This window comes from Narcine bancroftii, chromosome 1 (genome assembly GCF_036971445.1).
Source record: "Narcine bancroftii isolate sNarBan1 chromosome 1, sNarBan1.hap1, whole genome shotgun sequence".
Classification (NCBI taxonomy): domain Eukaryota; kingdom Metazoa; phylum Chordata; class Chondrichthyes; order Torpediniformes; family Narcinidae; genus Narcine; species Narcine bancroftii.
This window is the reverse complement of record NC_091469.1, coordinates 376,232,000-376,256,695: the sequence shown is the minus strand read 5'-3', so window position 1 is coordinate 376,256,695 and position 24,696 is coordinate 376,232,000. Positions and strand designations below refer to the sequence as shown.

Below are 24,696 nucleotides of genomic sequence, written 5' to 3'. Positions count from 1 at the left end.
AAGACCACAGTCAGCAAAGGGCTTTTGTGATGTTAGAGAGGCAAATTTCAATTTTTATTTTAAGATTTGAGAATTTGAAGGCTTCTGACATGCAGTCAGGGTGGGGGAAGTGAAGGACTCAAACAATAAAGGAGGAGTTAACTTTAATTTCAAAGGAATAAGAAGAATGAGGATGGGTGGGGAGGGAAGTGAGTGAGACAAAATAGTTTAACAGAAATGTAAAATTCAAGCCCCAAGAAGGCCGCTATAATCTGAAATTTTACAGGAAACAGCTAGACTTGGTATGAATGATGATGAAACTATTGGATTGTATTTTTTAGAAAAGCACTTATTCGTTATATATTCTTGCAAATTAAGCAAGTCTTCCAGCTTAAGGGGGGGGGGGGGGGGGAGGAAGAACTTCTGCGCATTAGTGGTGGGCAGGCAGAGGAAATGCTGTGACAATGGTAGAATTGCAGGATCTCTGAGTGGATATTTGCGTGGATTTATTATTTTAAATAAAGAGATGACCTCCTTGTGAGCTTTAACAGATTTGGAAATACTAAATTGGAGTCCTAATGAGAGCTGGTAAAAGTGAGCAAAGATGTGAATAAGACATGATGACTCAAGATTGATTAAACATTTAAATTATGGATTCTGTAAGTTTATGCTTGGGTTAAAATTTGAGCATGTGACTGGAATAAAGTTCAAATTGCCTAAAATTACTCGGCCAACTGCCAGAATTCACTTATTTAACATTTACAGTCGAGTTCATTTCAAACAATGCAAAGGAGGCTGGTGAAATATTATTAGGAAAAGTTTTGGATGAAGTTGAATTCTGATTGATGAGACTGAAGATTATCCATTACAAAGAGGGCAAATCTACTAAGGGCCAAAAACACAATAGTGAGATTTTTTTAAAAAGAAATGTTAAAAGACAAAAAAAAACGTGTTAGAGATCTGTTTCAAACCCCTAAATGGAACTCCAATGACTCAAAATCGGGCATGAATATCAAGAGACCATAGGAAAGAGCTTTCTTTACTATTTTTGGCTATCGGACAGACAAATCTACAAAGAGAAAGCTTGAACAGTGACCAAATTGGAAAGAAATTAAGTCAAGACCATTTTACTAGGGGAGAAAAAGGTGGGGGGGGGGGGGGGGGAAAACAAGGATTGTAAAAACACAAAAGTGCTGGAGAAACTCAGGAGACCTTGCAGTGTCCATAGGAGGTGAAACTATGTAATTATTGTTTCGGACCTGAGCTCTTCTTCAGCAAAAAGCAGGCAGGCATCTGAATAATAGGACTGGGGAAGGAGGGAAGGAGCACAGAACAACAGGCACAAGTGATAATTGGTCAAGGAAACAACGGGTGAGGAAAGGTGAGAATTGATTGGGGGGGGGGCTCTGACAATGCAGAGCTGAATCTGTGTAGAATGGCGACACTAGATGAGAATAGTGAGAGATTTATTTAATTCTAGTATTTGTAGCAGAACATTATTTCTTGGCCAAATGGATCAATTAAGAGGAGATGTAACAATAATAATGGCATTAGAGAGTTACAAATCCACTGTTCTTGACCCTAGAATTAAAGGAAGCAGTTGTGAAAATTGCAGGTACCTGATTTCTCTTTTCAAACTGCTTTTTACCAATTGGAAAATTGCTCCTGCTCTTTCAGTAAAGATAGATGGGGGAATCCAAGGCAGAGAATTGTAGACCAATTAGCAGAACTTGCTCTGGATCGAAATGACGTGTGTCTACAGGGACACAAATCTTTTCACTTGATCAGAGAAAGCTGGCTAAAACTTGTAAAGGGTAGGTAGTAACTGATGGATATGCTCTGGCCTCTTGAAGAGGTGCGCATAATTCCATAAACTTTTAGTATTGTCTATCACAATGAAATTTGAGGCCCATTAGTGACTTGAATAGCAAAGTAGTTAAAGTCAGGAGTCCAAAGTGAGACATTGATGGGCACTTTGAATCAGCAGGATTTAGTGATGTCTTGTAAGGACCTATGTTGGCCTAGAGTTGTTTTTACTGTATTCATAACAGGACAGAAAGCTGTGACACCAAGCTTGTCAAATTACATTTAAAAAAAAAAAGGCAGAATTGTTAGCCTTGAGAATGGTTGGTTCTGTGCTGATGTCACTCATTCAGGATGAAAATTCATGAAATCAGCTGTGCTGTGGCCTCATTTTGCAGGTGGAGATCTTTTCTCCTTCAGCTAGTGAATGCATCTTGCTTGGCCTGTTCTTCAATTCAAGCTCAACCAGGTTACCAGAGGCAAAAAATCCAGGCCTTGTTTGTCCTGGTGCTGTAGCAGTTAAGTAAGAATTGCACTATTGTGCTTTAGCATGTTCTGAGATTTGTTTTGGAATTGTCCAATTTTCTACTCTCCTATTGTACTCCATTCTTGATAGATATTAGAAATTTATTTTTGTGCATCAGGCATTTTGAGCATTAAATTACAACGAGGGATCGAGAGACATTTTGATACAAAACCCCAAAAGCATAATGGATCTAAAGGGATGGAGCAGAGTGTTTTCTACCAAGTAAATGGCAGCTAGCAATGGAGTTTCAAAGAGATTTGGTGTTCATAATATTGGAATGTCTTGGGCATTGGTATGGAAAATAAACCAGAATTGCAAAATGAAATTGTCTTTTATTGGAAGACAAGAGGCTGGAAATTGTACTGCAGTTAAACGGCACCCTGCTTAGACCATAGATGGAATACTTAAATTGTGGACATGTGGTATTAATCTTTTGAGAAGCATGAAGTTGCTAGAATGTGATCTGATGCTAGTTTAAATGCAAGGTATCACACATGTTGAAGTTGTCCCTGGAATGTATGTGGCACAGGTTGGTTTGACTGAAATTTTAAAATCCTTTGCAGAAGAGATATCTTTAAGGTGAGTAGAGGCAGGTTTTTTTTTAAGTGTAGGTCACATACAAACACTTCAAAACAGATCTTATTTAAAATACTGGAGCTCTGCTCATGCTAGACATGTTGGGCCCAGAGCCTTTGCAAAAGCTTTGGAGAGTGCCCAAGAGACTTCACTCATGGATTGTTGTTTACAAAAAGGCAACAGATGAAATAACTTGTCAAAGCCACAGACTGTCTGGAGTAGAACTTGCTGTTCTAGGAGGGTCATGTGGTTTTGCAAGCAGAGAGAGTCAAACAGGTTTTCTCTCAGAGAGAGATCAGTTTTACAGTCAGCAGCAGCAGCTGGGACTGGAACAGGACAACCTGGCAAGCTTGTGAAAACACCCATTTGGAAGATTGGTTGAGAATACTTCGTTCAGCTTGGTCAAAGCCCTTGTGCTTCATGCAAGAGGAGAGGGCTGGCTGCCTAAAGTTTCACTTGAAATGAGAAATGAAAAGGAACTCTGGTGACCTGAAAAAGAGGTTATCATCTGAAGAACCCTAAGGGGGCAAGTTTCTTCGGCAAGACACTGAAGTGGCTGATTAAGAAGGAATCAGTTGTGGGTGTCCAGAGTACAATAAATCTCTCTCTGAAAACTGACAAGAACCTTAGCTTTTCTTGATGTTTCCCAAAACTACCTTCTAAGAAGCAGTAAATATTCTGATAGTTGTAGGCTCAGGTCCAAAATGCTGGTTATGTATATTTTCCTCCTACGGACACTGCAAGACCTGCTGAGTTCCTCCAACACTTTTGTGTTTTTGCAGACTCGTGTTTTACCATAAATGTTCTGATACTTTGTGCTCTCCAGACAAATGTTCTTGCAGACCTTTAGTTTTAACTAAGGAAGTCATTTTAAAGTGTTTTCTGGAAATAAAAAACCTGATTTCATAAAATGTCCAGCAGCAATAGTCCAAGTTTGCTCATTGATGGTTGTGCTCCATGAACTTCATTCAATCAACTCTATTTTTGGTTCCTTTTTGACCGACTAGCATTTTAAATGTCTGTGGAATTTGATTCACTTACTTCACATGAATGACTTCCACATTCTGACCAGTCTGGAGAAAATAGCTAAATTCCTTCACCAGGAACCAAGGAGTGAAAGAACTATATTCTTAAGAAAGGGGTCCCTAAATTTTTTAGACCATCGACCCCTTTCATGGAACACTTGATTTCTCATTAACTCCCAGGCATGGAGTCCTTGGGGTGATGACGACACTGGATTGGGGTGAGGGGCAGAGTGGTGGCGACACTGGGAGGGGAGGGGATGATGCAGGTTTGGACACATATCTCCTCCTCCTCTGCTGCGTCATTCCTTCGCAAATACAACATGGCAGCCACCAAGGTCCACTCTTGTGAGAGGTTAGCCATCCCTGCCATAGGAGCTATTTTCCATAGACAAGTCCCTGCTTTCGACCACAAAAGTTAAATAGATTTACCTGCCTGGAATGTGCCAGTAAGCAGCATTCCATCACTGACATTCGATGCTGGAAGACCAATAAGTTTCAAGCAGACTGCTGAGTTGATGGTCTTCCAGTAGCTCTGGATATCTGCCTCTGCGTGCATCCCTGGGAAGAGTTGGTAAATCTGAGTCCTCTGTCATAATGCTGCTGGGGATGAACTGAGACAAGGACCCTTGCAGTGTTGAAGGAACACTAACTAACCCTGAAATGGTTGACATGTCATCCTTTTAGAAGGAGAATCTTGGGTCCTTTGTTCATATTCATTAGGTCCATTGCATAATGACCAGTATCAAAATGCTAAAAGACCATTAATTCTTTTTTTTTTTAAAGACTTTATTTAAAATTTTTATAACATGAATACAATAAAGAATTACATTTAAAGAAAAATAGAAAAAAAAAATTAAAAAGGTATGATTACAATCTTTGGCTTGGCTTCGCGGACAAAGATTTATGGAGGGGGTGAATGTCCACGTCAGCTGCAGGCTCATTTGTGGCTGACAAGTCCAATGCGGGACAGGCAGACACGGTTGCGGCGGTTGCAGGGGAAAATTGGTTGGTTGGAGTTGGGTGTTGGGTTTTTCCTCCTTTGTCTTTTGTCAGTGAGGTGGGCTCTGCGGTCTTCTTCAAAGGAGGTTGCTGCCCGCCGAACTGTGAGGCGCCAAGATGCACGGTTTGAGGTGATATTAGCCCACTGGCGGTGGTCAATGTGGCAGGCACCAAGAGATTTCTTTAGGCAGTCCTTGTACCTCTTCTTTGGTGCACCTCTGTCACGGTGGCCAGTGGAGAGCTCGCCATATAACACGATCTTGGGAAGGCGATGGTCCTCCATTCTGGAGACGTGACCCACCCAGTGCAGATGGATCTTCAGCAGCGTGGACTTGATGCTGTCGACCTCTGCCATCTCGAGTACTTCGACATTAGGGATGAAAGCGCTCCAGTGAATGTTGAGGATGGAGCGGAGACAACGCTGGTGGAAGCGTTCTAGGAGCCGTAGGTGATGCCGGTAGAGGACCCATGATTCAGAGCCGAACAGGAGTGTGGGTATGACAACGGCTCGGTATACGCTTATCTTTGTGAGGTTTTTCAGTTGGTTGTTTTTCCAGACTCTTTTGTGTAGTCTTCCAAAGGCGCTATTTGCCTTGGCGAGTCTGTTGGCTATCTCGTTGTCGATACTTGCATCTGATGAAATGGTGCAGCCGAGATAGGTAAACTGGTTGATCGTTTTGAGTTTTGTGTGCCCGGTGGAGATGTGGGGGGGCTGGCTGATGGAGGACCTCAGTTTTCTTCAGGCTGACTTCCAGGCCAAACATTTTGGCAGCTTCCGCAAAACAGGATGTCAAGCGCTGAAGAGCTGGCTCTGAATGGGCAACTAAAGCGGCATTGTCTGCAAAGAGTAGTTCACGGACAAGTTTCTCTTGTGTCTTGGTGTGAGCTTGCAGGCGCCTCAGATTGAAGAGACTGCCATCCGTGCGGTACCGGATGTAAACAGCGTCTTCATTGTTGATGTCTTTTGCGCAAACAGAGGAACTACTGACATGGTCTTTGCCCTCAGACAGCTCCAAGAAAAGTGCAGAGAACAAAACAAAGGACTCTACATCACCTTTATTGACTTCACCAAAGCCTTCGACACCGTGAGCAGGAAAGGGCTTTGGCAAATACTAGAGCGCATCGGATGCCCCCCAAAGTTCCTCAACATGGTTATCCAACTGCACGAAAACCAACAAGGTCGGGTCAGATACAGAAATGAGCTCTCTGAACCCTTCTCCATTAACAATGGCGTGAAGCAAGGCTGTGTTCTCTCACTAACCCTCTTTTCAATCTTCTTCAGTATGATTACAATATTACATCAGAAAACTACACAAAATAACCCCCCTCTTAATTGTAACACAATATTAATAGTCTAACTTAAAATTAGTCCAACCCTCCCCCCAAAATAAAGAGTGAAGAGTTAATAAAATTGACAATATATATTAAAAAAAATACCCACTTACAAAAAGAGATAAAACTTAACCTAAAAAAAATTCTAACAACAACAACAAAAAATTGTCAATACTAAAATATCACACTTAAACATATATTTAAATCAAACTTAAATGCATATAATTAGCAAACGGAGTCCACTTTAACTTATAAAAAGACATCTTATCCTGAATTGAAAAAGATATCCTTTCCATAGTCAAACAAATTTCATTTCCAAATACCACTTATCTAAAGTTAGTATATTTCTATATTTCCAAGTAAGTGCTATACATTTCTTAGCCACAACTAAAGCTAAATAAATAAATGAAATCTGATAATCCTCTAAACCTAAATCGATTAATGATTGCATGTTCCCTAATAAAAATATATCGGGATCTAATACAAGATGGATATTATATAAACTGTTAAAAACAGATTGAATACCTTTCCAAAACTGTTGCAATCGATCACAAAGCCAAACAGTATGCAAAAAAGTATTGGCCGTCTGATCACATCGAAAACAAGAATCCAACTTACTAAAACCAAATTTTTAAAATTTCTCCGGCGTTAAATATAGCTGATGAATAAAATTATAATTAATCATCGCTAGTCTAGTATTAATTAATTTCCAAATACTATTCTGACAAATTTCCATCCTAAATTAAATATTTAGGAATTAATGTTAATACGGAATTTCAAGAATTATATTCAATTAATTATTTTCCTTTAATAAAAAGGATTAAATTAGATTTGATTAGGTGGAGGGATCTACCTTTGGGTTTACTAGGGAGGATTAATACCATAAAAATGAATATTTTTCCTAGAATACAATATTTTTTTCAATCAATTCTTTATTTTAAAAAAAAATTTTTTTTTTAAGGATTTATATAAAGCGATTAGAGAATTCTTATGGAAGGGAAAATTTCTGAGAGTAGCAATGAGAAAATTGATGTGGGATTTTCAATATGGAGGTTAAAGATTACCGAATTTTCAGCATTATTATGAAGCAGCTCAATTCAAATTTCTTAGTGCATTAATGAATATGGACGACCCACCTAGTTGGGTAAAGATAGAAATGGCGGTTATTTTAGAAAAATTTCCTCATGAGTTTTTGTTTCGATGGAATAAAAATTTATTACGAACTTGTGATGAGCCAATATTGAAACATTTATTGAATTTATGGACAAGTAAACTTAAAAAATTGGGACTTAAAATATATATTCTGGAAGATTGCCATTATATAATAATCAACTTGTTCCTTTTACGGTCTCCAATGCCACTTTGAAACAATGGGAAAAGAAGGGAATAAAAAAAATTATCTGATTGTTTTTCTGAGGGTTGTTTTTGTTCCTTTGACGAATTACAAAGGAAATATGGTATTAGTGCAAATTCTACATTTGTATATTATCAATTAAGATCTTTTGTAAAACAGTTATGTGGTCGACATATGATTTTATTGCCTGAATCTAGTTTTGAAGAATATGTACTTTCAATACCAAAAAAGGGATATATATCTGATTTGTATTGTATTTTACAAGAAATTGATAGTAAAAAAGACTGGAATAAAGATGAGTTGAAATGGGAAAAAGATTTAGGACATAAAATAGCTGAAGAAGCTTGGAAAGACCATTAATTCTTTAACTTTCATTCTGTTTAAGTACTTGTTATACACTGATTCCTCCAGACATTCATTTACCTTTATTCCATTGTTATTTCTATTTGTGTAGTTATTATATTGTTCCATCCTGAAGCAAGGTTTCAGTCTGAAATGTCTACTCTCCATTTTCCTCTGTGGATGTTGCCTGACCCACTGAATTTCTCCAGCAGTTTGTTTTTTTTTGCACCAGATTCCAGCACACCTGCTGTCTCTTGTGTATCTCCCTCTAAACCCTTCCTATCCACAGAATATCCAAATGGCTTTTAAATATTACATTTGCCGCCACCTCTGCCTCTTCCTCTGGCAACTTGTTCCCACTAACATCTCCACCCTCTGTGTGAAGAAGGTGGCTCTCTGGTCCCTTTTTAAATTTTTCCCTTCTCATCTTAAATCCATGCCCTCTAGTTATTCAGCCTACCCTGGGAGAAAGACCGGCTGCTTACCCTATGTCCTTCATGGCTTCATAAACCTTTGAGATTCTGCTATGCTCCAGTGTGAGAGAGTGAAAATTCTGAGCCTCTTTTTGAATGGTGGAATGTGGTTGACTTTGTTTGGTTTTTGCCTAAATATGACTGCCATCTGAATGTTCCATTTATGAAAATGTGGTGGGGTTAGGAAGTCTTTCAAAATGTAGAGAATTGGCAAGGTATCAGAGGAGTGAAACATCTGATGTTCCATCTGACCAACCACCCACGACCAAACTAAAATTATATAACATATAACCATTACGGTACGGAAACAGGCCATATTGGCCCTTCTCGACCGCACCGAATTAAGTGAAACTCCACTAGTTCCATCTACCTGCTCCCTGCCCATAACCCTCTAAGCTCTTCACATCCATGTACTCATCCAATTTCTCCTTGGATGACAGAATTGACTCTGCTGCAACCAATCATGTCCACTTCAATGTAGTTTGTCCTGTTGGTTCCAAATTCAACTTGCATGGTGAGGATCTGCAGAGTGTTCTTGAGCAGAGAAGCCTCAGGTTGGTGAAGAATCATAGATGCAGCAGTGTTGTAGGTCATTCAGCCCTTTTGAGCCAGCACCACCATCCAATGTGATCATTAGACTTCAGGATCCTATCTCAGCTTTCCCTTTGTACTCCTTGATGACCTTTAGTCGTGAGAGCCAACTTCTTTTTAAATGCATCTAATGAACTGGCTTCAACAAGTTTGTGGTGGGGGTCCCACAAGCACATGCCTAAGTAAAGAATTTTCTCCTCATCTCTGTCTGAAATAGCTCGACCATTGATCCTTTAGGTTGGGGCCTTCTTTTGGGAACTTCCCCAACATTGGGAGCATTTATCCTGCATCTAATTAGTGGTAGTTCTTCAGTCCCCACAGGAAAAAAAAAATTCAGGGTTGTATGTAATGTCATGTACTCTGACCACAAATCTGAAAATCAATGCTTGCTTTCATTGGGCAGGGTATAAGAGTACAAAAGTTGGTACCTTGTGATGCATTAATGATCTAGAAGAGGGACTAGAGTGTGGTGTATCTAAGTTTGCTGATAATTTTTTGCTTTTCCACTTAATTTAGTATTATACAGAGGAAACAAAGTCTGCCAATCAAGTCACCTTTATTTGTTGTTCATACTAGGCATTGCATGGTAAAGATGAGATGGTATTTCTCCAGGACCACGGAGCAAATTTACATGAATACAAGTTAAAATATAAAGACATCTACAATAAAAGTCCATAGTACACTATCCACATATGCTTTGGGAATTCAGGAGCCTGATGGCTTGAGGGGGAAAAACTGTTGCCCACCCATATGGTAGAAGGGAGAACAGTTTACATGAGGGGTGTGTGAAGTTCTTAACCATATAACAATTACAGCACAGAAACAGGCCAACTTGGCCCTTCTAGTCCACGTCAAACACTTTCTCCAACCTAACCTCACTGACCTACATTCAACCCATACCCTCCATTCCTTTCCCTTTCATAAATAATATCCAGCTTCTCTTTAAATGTAATATCAAACTTGCCTCTGCCACGTCTGGAAGCTCGTTCCACACACCCACCACTCCTGAGTAAAGAAGTTCCCCCCTCCTGTTTCCTCTAAACTTTTTCCTCCTAACTTTCAGCTCATGTCCTCTTGTTTGTATCTTCCCCCTTTTTTTAAATGAAAAAGCCTCTCCATGTCCACTCAATCTATACCTCTAATAATTTTAAATCACCTCTCAACCTTCTACGCTCCAAAGAATAAAGACCTAACTGATTTAACCTTTCCCTATAGCTTAGACCCTGTAACTCTGGCAACATTCTAGTAAATCTCTGCACTCTCTCCAAATTGTTGATAGCTTTCCTATATTTTGGTGACCAAAATTGCACACCATACTCCAAATTTGGCCTCACCAGTGCCTTGTACAATTTTAACATAACATCCCAGCTCCTATGCTCTGTGCTCTGATTTATAAAGGCCAACGTACTAATGTTTATTGCTTTCCACCTGCATCGAGTGTAGTGATGTCCTCCATGTTAGGAAGAGGTTCCCCAATTGTCTTTTCCGCTGACTTCACTTTGCAGGGTCTTGCAGTCTGAGGTGCTACAGCTTCCAAACTAGGCGGTGATACAGTTGCACAGGATACTCTCAATATATCCTCTGTAGAATGTAGTGAGGATGGAGGGTGGGAGATGAACTTTCCTCAGCCTTTGCAGGAAGTAAAGACGCTGCTGGGCTTTCTGCAAAGAGATATAGATCAGTTAAGTGAGTGAGCAAGGTCCTGACAGATGGAGTACAATGTGGTAAATGTGAGGTTATCTACTTTGGAAGGAAAAGTGGAAGATATAAATGACAAGTGATTGCAACATGCTGCTGTGCAAAAGGACCAGAGTGCCTGTGCATGAATCACAAAAGTTTGGTTTGCAGGTGTGGCAGGCTATCAAGAGGGCAAATGGAATGTTGTCTTCATTCCCTGAATTTGGGAACAGGGAGGAGTGATGCCACATCTCGAGTACTGCATGAAGTTCTGGTCTCCTTACTTGAGAAAAGAGGTACTGGCTTTCAAAGGGGGTCCAGAGGAGTTTCACCAGGTTGATTCCAGAGATGAGGAGATTAGCCTATAAGGAAAGATAGAGTTATCTGGGGCTAGACTCGCTTGAATGTAGAAGAATGAATTGATAGAAACATTCTGCATATATTAAAAAAAATTATGAAAGGCATAGATAAGACAGAGGTAGGTAGGTTATTCCCATTGGTGAGGGAGACTAGAACTAGAGAACGTAGGGGACAAGATCCAAGGTAGTACATCTATGACCGATGAGGAGGAACTGCTTTTCCCAAAGGGTAGTGAATTTGGATTTTGCTGCCCATTGAAGCAGAAGGGTGGATGGTTTGCGTAGCAGTTAGCGCAATGCCTTTACAGTGCCAGCGATTTGGACAGGGGTTCAAATCTCATGCTGTCTGTAAGGAGTTTGTATGTTTTCTCTGTGTCTGCGTGTGTTTTCCTTGGGGCCTCTGGTTTCTTCCCAAAACGTACCAGGGATGTAGGTTAATTGGGTGTAAAATGGGGGGCATGGACTCGTGGTCCGAAATGGCTTCAGACTGAATGTCTAAATTTAGATGCTACCTTCGTAAATGTATTTAAGACTAGGTTGGGTAGATTTTGACAGTCATTTACATGAATACACATGGTTCCGTTATTTAAAAAGGGTTCAAGGAGGAAGCCTGGCAACTATCGGCCTGTAAGTTTGACGTCTGTGGTAGGTAAATTAATGAAGAAAATTCTTAGAGATAGTACTTATAAACATCTGGATAGACAGGGTCTGATCAGGAGCACTCAACATAGATTTGTGGGAGGAAGGTCATGTTTGACCAATCTGATTGAATTTTTTGAAGAGGTGACTAGGAATGTGGATGAGGGTAGCGCAGTGGATGTTGTCTATATGGACTTCAGTAAGGCCTTGATAAGGCACCACATGGAAGGTTAGTTAGGAAGGTGCAGTCTTTAGGTATAAATTTTGAGATAGTCAAATGGATTAAACATTGGCTGAAAGGGAGAGGCCAGAGAGTGGTAGTGGATAATTGTCTGTCAGGTTGGAGGCCGGTGACCAGTGATGTGCCTCAAGGATCTGTATTGGGCCCATTGTTGTTCGTTATATACATTAATGATCTAGATGATGGGCTGGTGAATTGGATTAGTAAATCTGCAGACGATACTAAGATGGGTGGAATAGTGGATAATGAAGAAGGTTTTCAAGGATTGCAGAGGGATTTGGGCTGCTTAGAAAAGTGGGCTGAAAAATGGCAGATGGAATTTAATGCTGATAAGTGTGAGGTGCTTCATTTTGGTAAGAAGAATCAGAACAGGACATACGTGGTAAATGGGAGAGCATTGATGAATACAGAAGAGCAGAAGGATTTAGGAGTAACGGTACATCGTTCCCTGAAGGTAGAAACTCACGTGAATAGGGTGGTGAAGAAGGCTTTTAGTATGCTGGCCTTTATCAATCATTGCATGGAATATAGAAGTTGGGAGGTGATGTTGAGATTGTATAAGACGTTGGTGCGGCCTAATTTGGAGTTCTGTATGCAGTTCTGGTCGCCTAATTATAGGAAGGATATAAACAGAGTGGAGAGAGTGCAGAGAAGGTTTACCAGAATGTTACCTGGGTTTAAGCATCTAGAGTATAGGGAGAGATTGGACAGATTAGGTCTTTATTCTTTGGAGCGTAGAAGGTTGAGAGGGGATTTGATAGGTATTTAAGATTATGAAAAGGATAGACAGAGTGGATGTGGATAGACTATTTCCGTTAAGAGGAGGAAAGATTAAAACAAGAGGACATGAGTTAAGAATTAAGGGGCAGAGGTTTAGAGGTAACATGAGGGGGAACTTCTTTACTCAGAGAGTGGTAGCCGTGTGGAATGAGCTTCCGGGAGAAATAGTGGCGGCGGAGTCAATTGTATTATTTAAGAAAAGGTTGGACAGGTATATGGATGAGAAGAAGATGGAGGGTTATGGGCATTGTGCAGGGAGGTGGGACTAGAGAGGGGTGTTTGGTTCGGTGCGGACTAGAAGGGCCTAATGGGCTGTTTCCGTGCTGTAATTGTTATGTTATATTTAATGGATATGGGGGAAAAGGCAGGTCGGGGGAGATGAGTCTATCATCAGATCAGCCAGGTTACATTGACTGGCCGGATGGCTTACTCCTGCTCCTATTTCTTATGTTCTTGTACCAAGGTGCTTGTGAATGTGTAAATTGAATGTGCTTGTAAATTGAAATGGTTCGGAAGAAATTTATCAGGATATTGCCAGGACTAGAGGACTTGATTTGTAGTGAGTGGTGAGATGGGCTGTGTCTTCATCTGGAACATGGAGGCCAGAAAGGGAAAGTAAAACGTGAATGTTCTCAAGCTTCCCCCCCCCCCCCCCCCCCGGGGAAAATATTCTAGTACTGGAGGGCATAGGTTTAAGGGGAGATGTTTCAAATGAAACCTCAGGGGCAACCTTTTCACTCTGAGCGTAGTCTGTATAGAACCAGCTGCCAGAGGAAGCTATAGAAGTGGGTACAATTACAATGTTCTAAAGATATTTGGACAGGTAAGTGGATGGGAACCATGTAGAGAATATGGGACCAAAGGTTGGCAAATGGGCTACCCTAGAAGGTTGAAGCAGTTAGCATGGTTGAGGAGCTGAAGGGAGTGCTCCATGATATATGACTCCATGCACCTTGATATACAATTTATTTTTTAAAATTGCTTAACATAACATGATACTTTGCATAATTTTTTTCTCTCCCATTTTACAGGTGCTGCAGTGGCCGGTGTCTACCGCGTGGCAGGGAAGACCATGGCTCCACTTGAAGCACTGGTATTTGGTGCTGGACAAACAGTGCTCACAGTCGTCATCTCGTTCTCAAGGATTCTAGCCACCCTCTGAGGGAAGAATTCTGAAGACCAAGCCAGTCTTGTTGGAGATCTTCTGATGTATGGCAGAAGAAGAGTTTGAAAGACAGATTTGAATGCCCAAGGCTGATGGGCAAGAGGTCGTGTGAAGGATGCAAGCTTCAGTGATCGTATGACCAGCAGACAACAAGCCATCTGCAGTTTAGATGTCTGCACTGCAGCACAGCACCATATGTGCTTTCTCCACAAAGGAGGGCGTAAAGATCACATAATGTCTGAAGCCTCGTGAGCAAATCATCATTGTGCAGTTACCAATCCCTAAATGAGCATTAGTGGTGACTGATGGACACAGCTGTAAGTGCATTCTACTGGAAGCTGCAGGGATAGCATTAGTATTACATGTGCCAAACTTGGAAGTTCTTAAAATGTTACTGTGCAAATGTGAACCAGCCTGTGGTATCCAGGCAAAAATTGGACTTTAGGGCGATTGTTTTCGACTGCATCTTTGTAAGGTTATTTCGCTCATTAGCTGGGTTTTTCTGTTCAGCTGTTCCCAAACCTGAAACAATGGTGTTGGTTTGGGTATTGATGGAAAAGCCCAACCCAGTGTTCACATTTAAACACACTATCATATTGCCATTGTTACCTAACTGCTTTAACATTCGAATGACCAATCGTTTTATTCTTGCTGCATCCAAGGCATCCCGCTATGCAACTGCACTTTATGGACCTTTTTGTAAAGGGGCTGCTGTATGTGTAAGCAGATAAACCGACTGGGGTTCACATGGATGTTTGAGCATGTCCCTTTTAGGGTGCATTTCAGCAGCCAAAAACACACGAACCATTATGAAAACATCTAAAATCCTTAGTGGGTTGGGCAGCATAGATGTAGAGAGGATCACCGTTGATGTTTGAGGTTGGTGATCTTTTGACACGAGTCATTGTTTAGCTTGGTTCATAAGGCATAAAAAATGTAATTTGATACTTGCTGTTGAGATTGGGAAAGGTATTGTGACTGATCAAGTTTCTGACCTTTAAATGACAATACAGTGGCTCCAGGCTGCTTTTCAAGAGGGTTCTAAGTTATCATTCCATGGCTATCAGACCTGGGGTCCAGGTACAGTTCAAACTCTTCGTAGCTAGTGTAAGATTATCTGCCTCAAATATTCTGGGTCTAAGTGGGCAAAAAGCATCTTGAAGTTCAAACATGCCCATCATGCAATGACCTTGAGTTTGATCAGGAAGGATAATGCAATGCACTTTCCCTTTTGTTCAGTGGAAGGTAAATCCTGGATTTGTAACTTCTGTGAGCTCAAAATCTGGGCCATTGCAGTTGGATCATTTTGATTATGACTTTTAACTCAAAATTAACATTTTGCTGACTTCAGACACCCTTTATTTTAGTACTGTATTAAAAGCAATTAGAAAATAACCAACTTTAAAAATAAATTGAAACTGCTTTCAGAAAGCTGTGCTGATATTCAAGGTGAATAAATATGCTTCATTTTTGATGCCAGCTTTTCCTACTGTGAAATATTACACCAGATCATACCCAGAGAAATATTATTTTGTGGATAAAAACAGATGATCTAGTGTTGATCAGCATGCAAGTGGTTGGGGGTAGAGTATTAAGTTTTTAGCCTGTTATATTTTGTAATCACACTTCTGGGTCCATTTTTTTCCTTCCATTGAAATAGGATGGCCAAACTGGTCTCTAAAGTGTTAGAAACATGAGAGCAAAGGAACATTTTGAAGCTCTTAAAAATGCTCTTTCACGCACTAAAGTTTATAAATTTGATGTGTAATTGGAGAAATGGAACAAACGGAGCCATAATATGCAAGTCCATCCATGAGGGTTCTGCATTGACTAATTTGTGCTGTATGCTGTGCTTCAGGGTGTTTCTCATTCCCCCCCCCCACCACAAAGCTGTTCATTCTCTACTGTACTTGCCTTCACTAAAAGAGAATATCCATAGCTCACTGTACAATGACCTCTGCAAGTGGTTGATTTCCAGCCCTCCTTCAGACAGTGAAGTCTTATTTTGGTATTGATTGACACTGTGAATCTTCCTGTGTGTGTTAAATGTCTGAAAATATTAGCTGCTGCAAGCAGAAGCTTAGACTAACTCTTGGGGATGGTTCTTTCTTTGCTCATTTTCAGTTTTTTTTTCCAGCCATTTTGAATAGTGAATATTGAATGGGCTGACAAGTATAGCACCAGATCTGCTTGACTTGTTCCAATGCCCTTTTGAACAGGATGACATTAGTTTCCTGCTATGCTTGAACACCCTAATTGTGTGCACTGGTATTCTCAAGCTGGGTGTCTGTCATTCACTGGTCTTTTGTAAATATTGTGAATATTTTGTCTTTATTTATTGATCCAAAAATCAATCAAAGTTTATTCTATACTTTTATATTGCATTAAAATTGAGTGTTGTTCACTCAGATGCCTGGATACTTGCTGTAGACTTCTGGCAAAGCTTTCTTTACAAGTGGCATGTGATGTTATGCCAGCAAAGCTGCTTGTCGTTAATTTTATGATTCTGCAGTACCTGAGCTTGAGCACATGTAGTCTAAAAGATTAAAACAAATGAATTTAACCTGAAGGCACTATCTTGGGTTGCTCCAGTTCTGAATTGAGACCGTTGAAACCAGCTCAGTGCCCTGTGTCTCCAGTGTTTCATGGACTGAATTTTTAATCTTTCATCAGCCATTAGTTGTTGCTACCTCACAGGTTCAGCTACACGGGTTCAACCCTGACCTCTGCCATGTGTGTGGACTTTGCATTGTCCCCTGTTACCTGTGTTCGCCTGGTTGGTCTGCTTAACCCCACCATCATATGAATCTAGTGATGGCTGTCACTGTACTCCCTCTATTACAAGTGCCTTTAAGCATAGAGTTTAAAAGGGCTGGAGTTTCTGGTACAGATGACGGTATGATGCTTTAAATAGTTTTAAAGTTTGGTTGTATTTAGAAGATTTTTTAAAACGTTAGTTCCTGGGAAAATTTGCTGATTAGAACTAATCCATCATACCCATTTCATCCTAGTGCGGAAAAAAATTACAGATGATAAATATTATCATCACTGCAGCTTCTGTTTTAATTTCCTTCCTGGCTATTCTGGGGAAAAAATGTGAAACAAATAGTAATATAATTCAAGTGGGAATTGTGTGGGAGATATAAAATTAAATTCATTTTAACTTTGGAATGTAGCTCTGGAAACTCCCCAGGTTGAACCTCTCTTGATTAAAAGAGTTACCTGTCCATGTGGTTTTCCCCCCACCAGTTTGCTGCAGTCACCTAATATAGCCTCTTATCTGGGGCTTTGCCTCAGGAAGATTGCAGAATTTATCATGCCATTCAATGATCAGTTCTCCAGAAATCCATCTGTTAACTTGTTAACTATATAACCATTTACAGCACAGAAACAGGCCAGTTTGGCCCTACTAGTCCGTGCCGAACATCCTCCCACCTAGTCTCACTGACTAGTATTTGGCCTATAACCCTCCACACCTCTCCCATCCATGTACCTATCCTTGATAGGTTCTGAGGAACTTCATGAGGTTAGCATTTTCCTTGGCCCAGAGTCCCCTTCCGCTTCTACCACCACTGCCGGAAGTTCATTCCATACCCCCACCACCCTCTGTGTGAAGAAATTCCCCCTTGTGTTTCCCTTAAACTTTTCCCCTTTTACTCTCAATCCATGCCTTCTTGTTTGAATCTCCCCCACTCTCAGTGGAAAAAGCCTAACCACAATGACTCATTTATAAGATGTTAAACAGTTTAAAATTAAACAGAAAATGATGGGATTGCTCCATCAGCCTACATGTGTGGGAAGAAAAACAAATGTTTGGGGTAGAAAACCCTTTTGTGCAGAATGGTTTCTAATCACAGGTGTGGCCTGAACTATTTCCAGCACTTTTAAAAAAAATTTACAGCATCTGCATATTAAGATTAAAATATTAAGAGGAGAATCCAAATTAAGGAAAGTGCTGGAAGCTGAATTGTTAGATGTAATTTAATCTGAGTGCCAATTATTTTTTTTTTTTTTATTGTTTTTTTTAAACCAACCAACCTCTGCAATACAGTTTGTATATTGGGTCTGCCCTGCAGTTAGGACTTGGAGGCAGAAATTCTTGGCTACTTGAAACATTACGAGTAGTGCATATTCCATAGTTTAATGTGGTACGTCAATAAATCCTTACCTACAGATAGGGAGCAGCCAAATGGGTGAGATGTTGTACGCCAGTCAATTCAGGGTTTTAATCCATAAACATCTGCAGAATATCGATAATAAGTCAGATAGTAAAACTGCAGATGTACTTTGCAAAGACTTTAAGTCTCAATTCTGAGGAACTTCATGAGGTTAGCATTTTCCTTGGCCCAGAGTCCCCTTCCGCTGACTATAAAGCCAAAGAATTGGATGTTTCTTCCCCCAGTCAGTTCCTGGATGTTTATATTTGTTGGCTTTTTCTTTCCAGGCATTTAGGATGGAGTTGTTGTTGTTGTTATCTTCGTATCTCACTGCCAAATCCACAACCATGATGTTATTCCCTTTTACCAGAAGCAGGTCTGGCTTCCACAACATCCTGTCCTCCTTGTGGAGGTGTGGCTCCATGAACGTTGTCCATCCATGTTTGCTTGCCTTCTCCTTCACAACTGACACGATCTTATTGTGTCATTTAATTCTTGTCTTCTGGACCCTTGAGCAACAGCCAGAGATGTGCATCAAAGTGTCATTAGATGTCCCGCACCATCTGCAGGTTTTAAAGCGATCTGGCCTGTCGTGCCTTTTGGGACATCTTGTGGGGTAAAGTCCATAGTTGAGCAAGAGGGTGCTGACAATTTGATGTCCTTTCCATCCTTCATGAAACTTGACCCAAGCATTGGATATTAGATCATCCTGGAACTCCGTAATACCCAAACCTTGACAGGCCAAGGTAGCTCATTTCTCGAAATCCCAGGCCCTCCAATCTGGAGTATAGGTTCACAAGTTTTATTCAACTGATCACCTCAATCTCAGCTGCCAATTCTGGAGTGTATGCTGATCCCACTACCTGGGGGATCAGAATCACCCGCTTCTTTTCATATCGCTCTATCTCTTGGAGCACGGCCAGCTTTTTCAGCCTCTCAATCACCTCTGTGTTGCATTCCCTTACCATCCTGAAAAAAGCTGCAATGTTCTTGTCATCTGAGAGTTCCAAACTTTGCCTCTTCCGAATCTGCTCCTCTAGTCTTGGAAAGCCAAGGCCACCATCTCTATTTATGGAATATAAAATTCTATCAATTTTATCTGGTGGCAGATGAAGGGTTTCTTTGACCATTCTTTTGATTAGGCCATCTAACTCGGAGACAATTCTGGAATGCTTCAGTTAGGATAGGTAAAAATATGCTCATGGAATCATACAAGTCTTCAATATCTCCAACTTCTGGGCCGGCTTCAGTTTCGATCTTTGAAAGTTCACAAACCAACTCTCATACTTCTCCATCCACTTCTCCCTGGTTATTCCACACCAGGGGTTAACCCTAGCTCCAAGATATTTTTCAGTCTCACCTGGTGTTTTATATCCAGTCTGTGAAACTTCAAGTGACCATTCAGCACAGCTGTTGTATATAAAGGTCTTATTCTTGCTCAACATGAGGAACCCCTTCGTCTTCATTACATTCACCTCCAAATGTGTTGCTTTGTAGAAACCCTGCAGGATCTTGATGTTGTTGATCATTCCATCATATGAGTTGGCCAGAATGGCAAAGGCTGAACATTCAACCATGCCTTCGTCTGTCTCCATCTTCATTCCTGTGCCATTTCTCTCCATGGTGCATATTAATGGGTCCGTGGTGATGTTGAATAGGATGGGTGAGAGCGGGTCACCTTGTTTAACACCCTTCTCAGTCTTGATGTCTGTTCTTTTGCCGCTGACTTCAATCACTGTACTGGTGTTGGTGTACAAGTTTGCAATAAGATCTTTGAATCACCTTGGCAGCCCCATTCCTGTCTAGGGCCCTCGAGATGTGTTTATGGCCCACCAGGTCAAATGCCTTGGCCAGGTCCACAAACCCAACCATCAGGTCTTTTTGGCACCTTTTTCATCCCTTCATGATATTCCTTGAGATCATGATGTTCTCATTGCATCTTGAAGTCTCTTCCAGGAATCTCCACTACGCTGCTAAGTCTCCTTGCCATTATTTTCATGAAGAGCCTCAACAACATCGGACCAATTGTGATTGGTTGCCAATTGTCTATCCTAGGTTTTGGGGATTAAGACTGCTTGACTAGTCTTCAGGCAGTCTGGAATGATGCCTGCTTTTACCCAAAGGGAAAAGAGCTGAGGGCAGCACAGTTGGCGTAGCACTTAGCGCAACACCTTTGCAGCACCACCGATCAGGACCGGGGTTCAAATTGTGCGGTCTGTAAGGAGTTTGTACATTCTCCCGCTGTCTGCATGAGTTTTCCCCAGGGGCTCTGGTTTCCTCCCACCATATGAAATGTTCCATGGGTATAGGTTAATTGGGTGTAAATTGGGCAGCACAGACTAGTGGGCTGAAATGGTCTGCAACTGCGCTGGATGTCTTAATTTAAAAAATAATAATAATAAAGGTAGGTTAAGACACTGATGTAAGTAGAGCAAGGCAAGAGCTACAAGTTCACTAGGCAGTATCAAAGCTGAAAGGATCATGGAGAAAGTGCTCTGGGAAGATTCCTTTTCAGTAATCTCTGGCCCACTATTACTTTGGCACTCATGTGCTCCTATCCAGGCTAAATAGATTTGGTTTAGTCTGCTGTTTGAAGAAACCTTTCTGAGAAAGGTCTGTGAACAAGTGTTTTGCATGGTGTTTGGATGATGTGCCTGCTCTGGTTGAATAGCTGGCAGTATGTGCAAACTATAAGATGGAGTGATTGTGGATGGTACATTGAAAGGTACATTTGGCATAAGTCCTCACAGACTGGTTAGTTGTTAGCTGGTAGGAATGTTAATAAAGTCCATAGGATTGTTGTGGAGTTGAGTGTTGGGATTTGTGTTCATTGACCAGATTCCAGCGAGTTCAGTCTGAACATTTCACCCCTAATCTCGCCTTCCATAATGTCCTCCCACTGTGGTGCCATGGTGGAAATGGATGATTTCTTGTAAACTATCAGAAGAAGACCTTCCTCTTCTGTACCAAAGCATACTTATCTCCAAGAAACCCATCTCATTTATGCTCCCAAAGGTTTGGAGTAAAAACACTTAGTTTCCAAGAAAAGTGTTAATCGACACTAAGTGGGTAGCACAATCTTAGTCTAACCCCAGACAGCTGGCTGGCCCTTTTGAGTTGGAAAAGATGGGTCCAGGATTCAAAACCAAGTGGACATTTTCAATTCTCATTGGTTCTCCTAGTCTCTACCTACCATGGCATCTTATTTTCCAGCTCCGTTTTCACATTTTAGCTACCCCGTGAGGGGGGGGGGAGGGGGGAGAAAGGAAGGAAGGGAGGAGGAGAAGCTGGTTGTTGAGCTCCTCTGAGGCTTCACTTGTTTGAGTATGTATTTGGCATGTGTTTCAGTGATAAGCCCAAGCAAATGAGAGCATGATTTTCTGGGCCCTGCATCGGATCTTGCAGGCAAGTGTTACTTCTCGATTTTCCAGCAACATCTGATCAAAATGGATCTGTTCCCTTATGATAAAGCATGTCCCAACTTTGACAGATTTTGTCCTGTTAATGTGCCATGGGTGGTGGGAGCTATTACTGCCAGAATATCCAGGGTCACTTTGCTGCAAGTTGTCCTGGGATACTCTTGTTTGGAAAGTGAGTCGTCTTTGCATCCCACTCAATTAGTCAATCAGTAAAGCCATAACTGGGTCCCTGCTGCATCTAGAAACTTTCTGAAGGAAGAGTGGTGGGTGGAGTAGTTTGCAGAGGGCTGAAGCAGAACCGTTAACCCATTTCAAGTACATTGAAAGGGAAGTGAATTTTTTAATGTATTATTCTTGTTCTTGCCTAAAGTTTTCCCTTACCCCACCGTGCTACAAATTGAATGCAGCTGTTGAAATACTTTTTCAATCATGGATCTCATCCTATCAACCATCGAGTCTCATAGCAACCAAAACTTAAAGGGTTAAATCTTAATTCTCAACTGCTACTTAAAATGGCAATCTCCCTTTGCTTTACAAAAACAGACTGGATGAGCTGCAAGCATTTTATTGTATAGAACAAATGTTAAAGCAGCATTTTTTGTATTTTAAACCAATTTGCAGGTATCCAGGGAAACAAAGTTCAGCCAGGAGTTTGGAGTTCAATGGGATTTCCCATTCTAATTCCAAAAGCCTACAGTTTGACTGAACCATACAAGTTTAGGTCCCAAGAAAAACATTTTTCGTACTTCAATATTTAGATAGCATTTATTCAGTACGGTTTATCTGTGGATGTCTATGTAAGTGACTGTCCTCCCAGTATTATGTTTTCTAGAATCTAAGTGTATTAATGAGATTATGGATGGAAGAACTGTTGGTCTTAATGTTATTACATGTTACAGTATCAAAAATCTGCAAGGCTGCAAATTGGCAGTGGTAGACTGATGCAGTGAGAAAATTGCTTTGCCTGATATTATACTGAATGAACAGAAGCAACCTCATTTTGTATTTAACAGAAATAATATCTTCAAAATAAACTCGCAGCAGTTTTTGAACATTCAACCAGATAAGCTTGCTTTCCATTTGCCCTGGTAAATTAAAAAAACTTTTTACAATAGACTTGTATTGGCTCGAACACATGGCTTGTGTGAGCCACTCATTATGCTGCTCCCTGGTAATTTTGGGTGTAAGACTAGATTTGGTTACACATGATATGTAAATGATGTATATACTTTTTATAACCAACCATTTTTATTTCCCTCTTTACATGCAGCCTGGTGCATTAGCACTTGAAGAATAAAGTTTTTCAATGAACCGTTTTACCTGCCTTCATTTTCATTTGTAATAAGGAACAAAGTTGATGGTTGTTACATGACAGTAGAATAGCTTTCGACAATATAGGTAACTCAAACGTAGGAATATTGATTTGATCAAGAAATTTCCACCAATAATCATTGCTTATCTTTGACATACTCTCTGTTTCTTCTCCTCCTCTATACAGTTTCTTTGGCTTGGCTTCGCGGACGAAGATTTATGGAGGGGGTTTAGAACCTTTAAAACAGTGGTTCTCAACCTTTTTCTTTCCACTCACTTACCACCTTAAGCAATCCCTTAATCAGAGCACTTATGGCATAGAGAATACTTAAAGTGGTATGTGAGTGGAAAGAAAATGATTGAGAACCACTGCTTTAAGATGTGTAGGCGAGTTGAAATGTAGCATCAATTGTGGCTCATGGAAAATATCAATGACTCTTTCAGTGGAGAAAACACGAAACCTGAAACATTTGGCACCAATTTAAGACCATTCCCCTCAATTCTAGAGTTTTCAATGAGCAGAACTAATTCTGTTTAGTTACTAAAAAATACCTCAAATGCTTCCAATGCAGTCACCTTGATCTCCAGATGATAAGAAACAAACCATGGGATTGCTGAATTTCTGCTTCCAGTTTAATTCTTACTTTAAAAAAAAAACATTCTAAAGGCAGTTGAGAAGAAATGACAAAGGGCTGCTGTAGGAACTCAGCAGATCAAGCATTATGGGTTGTTACCCAGCATCGTGATAGTGGAGGGGAAGTAGAGAGGGGAATGGTCAGAAAGTAAGACCTTGCAATTTGCATGAAATTAAAGCTTTCTTCAAAGGTTCATTTTATTGTCACGTCATAATACAACAAAAACAGCTGGTAGCTGGCAACTCGGGATTGATAGATGTCAGGTAAGTGTATTTTCCAGTTGTTTGAGACTTATTCTGACAATACCTCACTAAAACACCTGCAATAAGAATAAATAATTTGTGACAAAAGTACTATACTTACACTGAACAATCTTTATAAATGTTAAAGGATTTTACTTTATCTTCAGTCACATTCTTAAACCTCCTAACCATCACTGCATCTGTAGGTTCTTCCCCAACCTTGGAGCTGCCTGAAAGATGAATAACATTATAGATAATTAACTCCCCCAACCAAGCACAGATAAGGAGACGCTTTAAGGGAGTCACCCCAACTGTAGGCGGCCTCAACCTGGGTGCCACCATTGCTTTTTCACACATTATTCAAACAGCTGCTACATGCAAAGCACAACCAAGGCATTCATTCCACTCTCTGAATATTATTTGCTCCCATCTTCACCAAAGGTCAATGTATTACTTTTACAATATTAAACTTGTGTATCTTTTATTTAATGTGTACCTATTATTTTTTAAATTTATTTTCATCAATTCCTTTTTGCCAAATGCTTAATTCCAAATACCAAGGAGCAGGTGTTCCTAAACCTGGTGGTGTGAGCCTTGTGGCACCTCTTTCCTGATGGCAGCACCAAGAACAGAGCATGTCCTAGTTGCTGTGGATCCTTGATGATTGTTGCTTTCTGATGGCAGTGTTCCATATAGATTTTCTCAATGGTGGAGAGAGTTCTGTCTGTGATGTGCTGGGCTATGTTCATAACCTTTTGCAGGGCTTGCCACTCAAGAGTTATTAGTGCCCCCATACCAGGCTGTGATTTAGCTGGTCAGCACATTTTCCACACTTGTAGAAGTTTGCCAAGATTTCTGATGACATACTGAACTCCACAACCTGAGGAACTAGAGGCATTGACACGCCTTCTCGCGCTAACATGAGCGTGTTGAGTTCAGGAGAGAGATGGTGACTCCCAGGAATTTGAATTTGCTCACCCTCTTCAGCTCTGATCTTCCAATGAGTGCTGAAACGTACACCTCTGGTTTACACTTCCTAAAGTCTACAATCATCTCAGATGCAGATAGATG

The 24,696-nt window shown here is 40.6% G+C and overlaps 1 protein-coding gene across 1 annotated transcript in view; it reads left to right on the top strand.

Annotated features, from left to right (window-relative positions):
* Window positions 1-20,023, top strand: part of tmem170b (transmembrane protein 170B) — a 49,152-nt gene extending 29,129 nt beyond the window's left edge. The window contains exon 3 of the mRNA XM_069913390.1: window positions 13,728-20,023. Coding sequence (XP_069769491.1) covers window positions 13,728-13,858 — 131 coding nt within the window. The 3' untranslated portion in view covers window positions 13,859-20,023. The remainder of the gene's footprint in view (window positions 1-13,727) is intronic.
* Window positions 20,024-24,696: the final 4,673 nt, after the last annotated feature.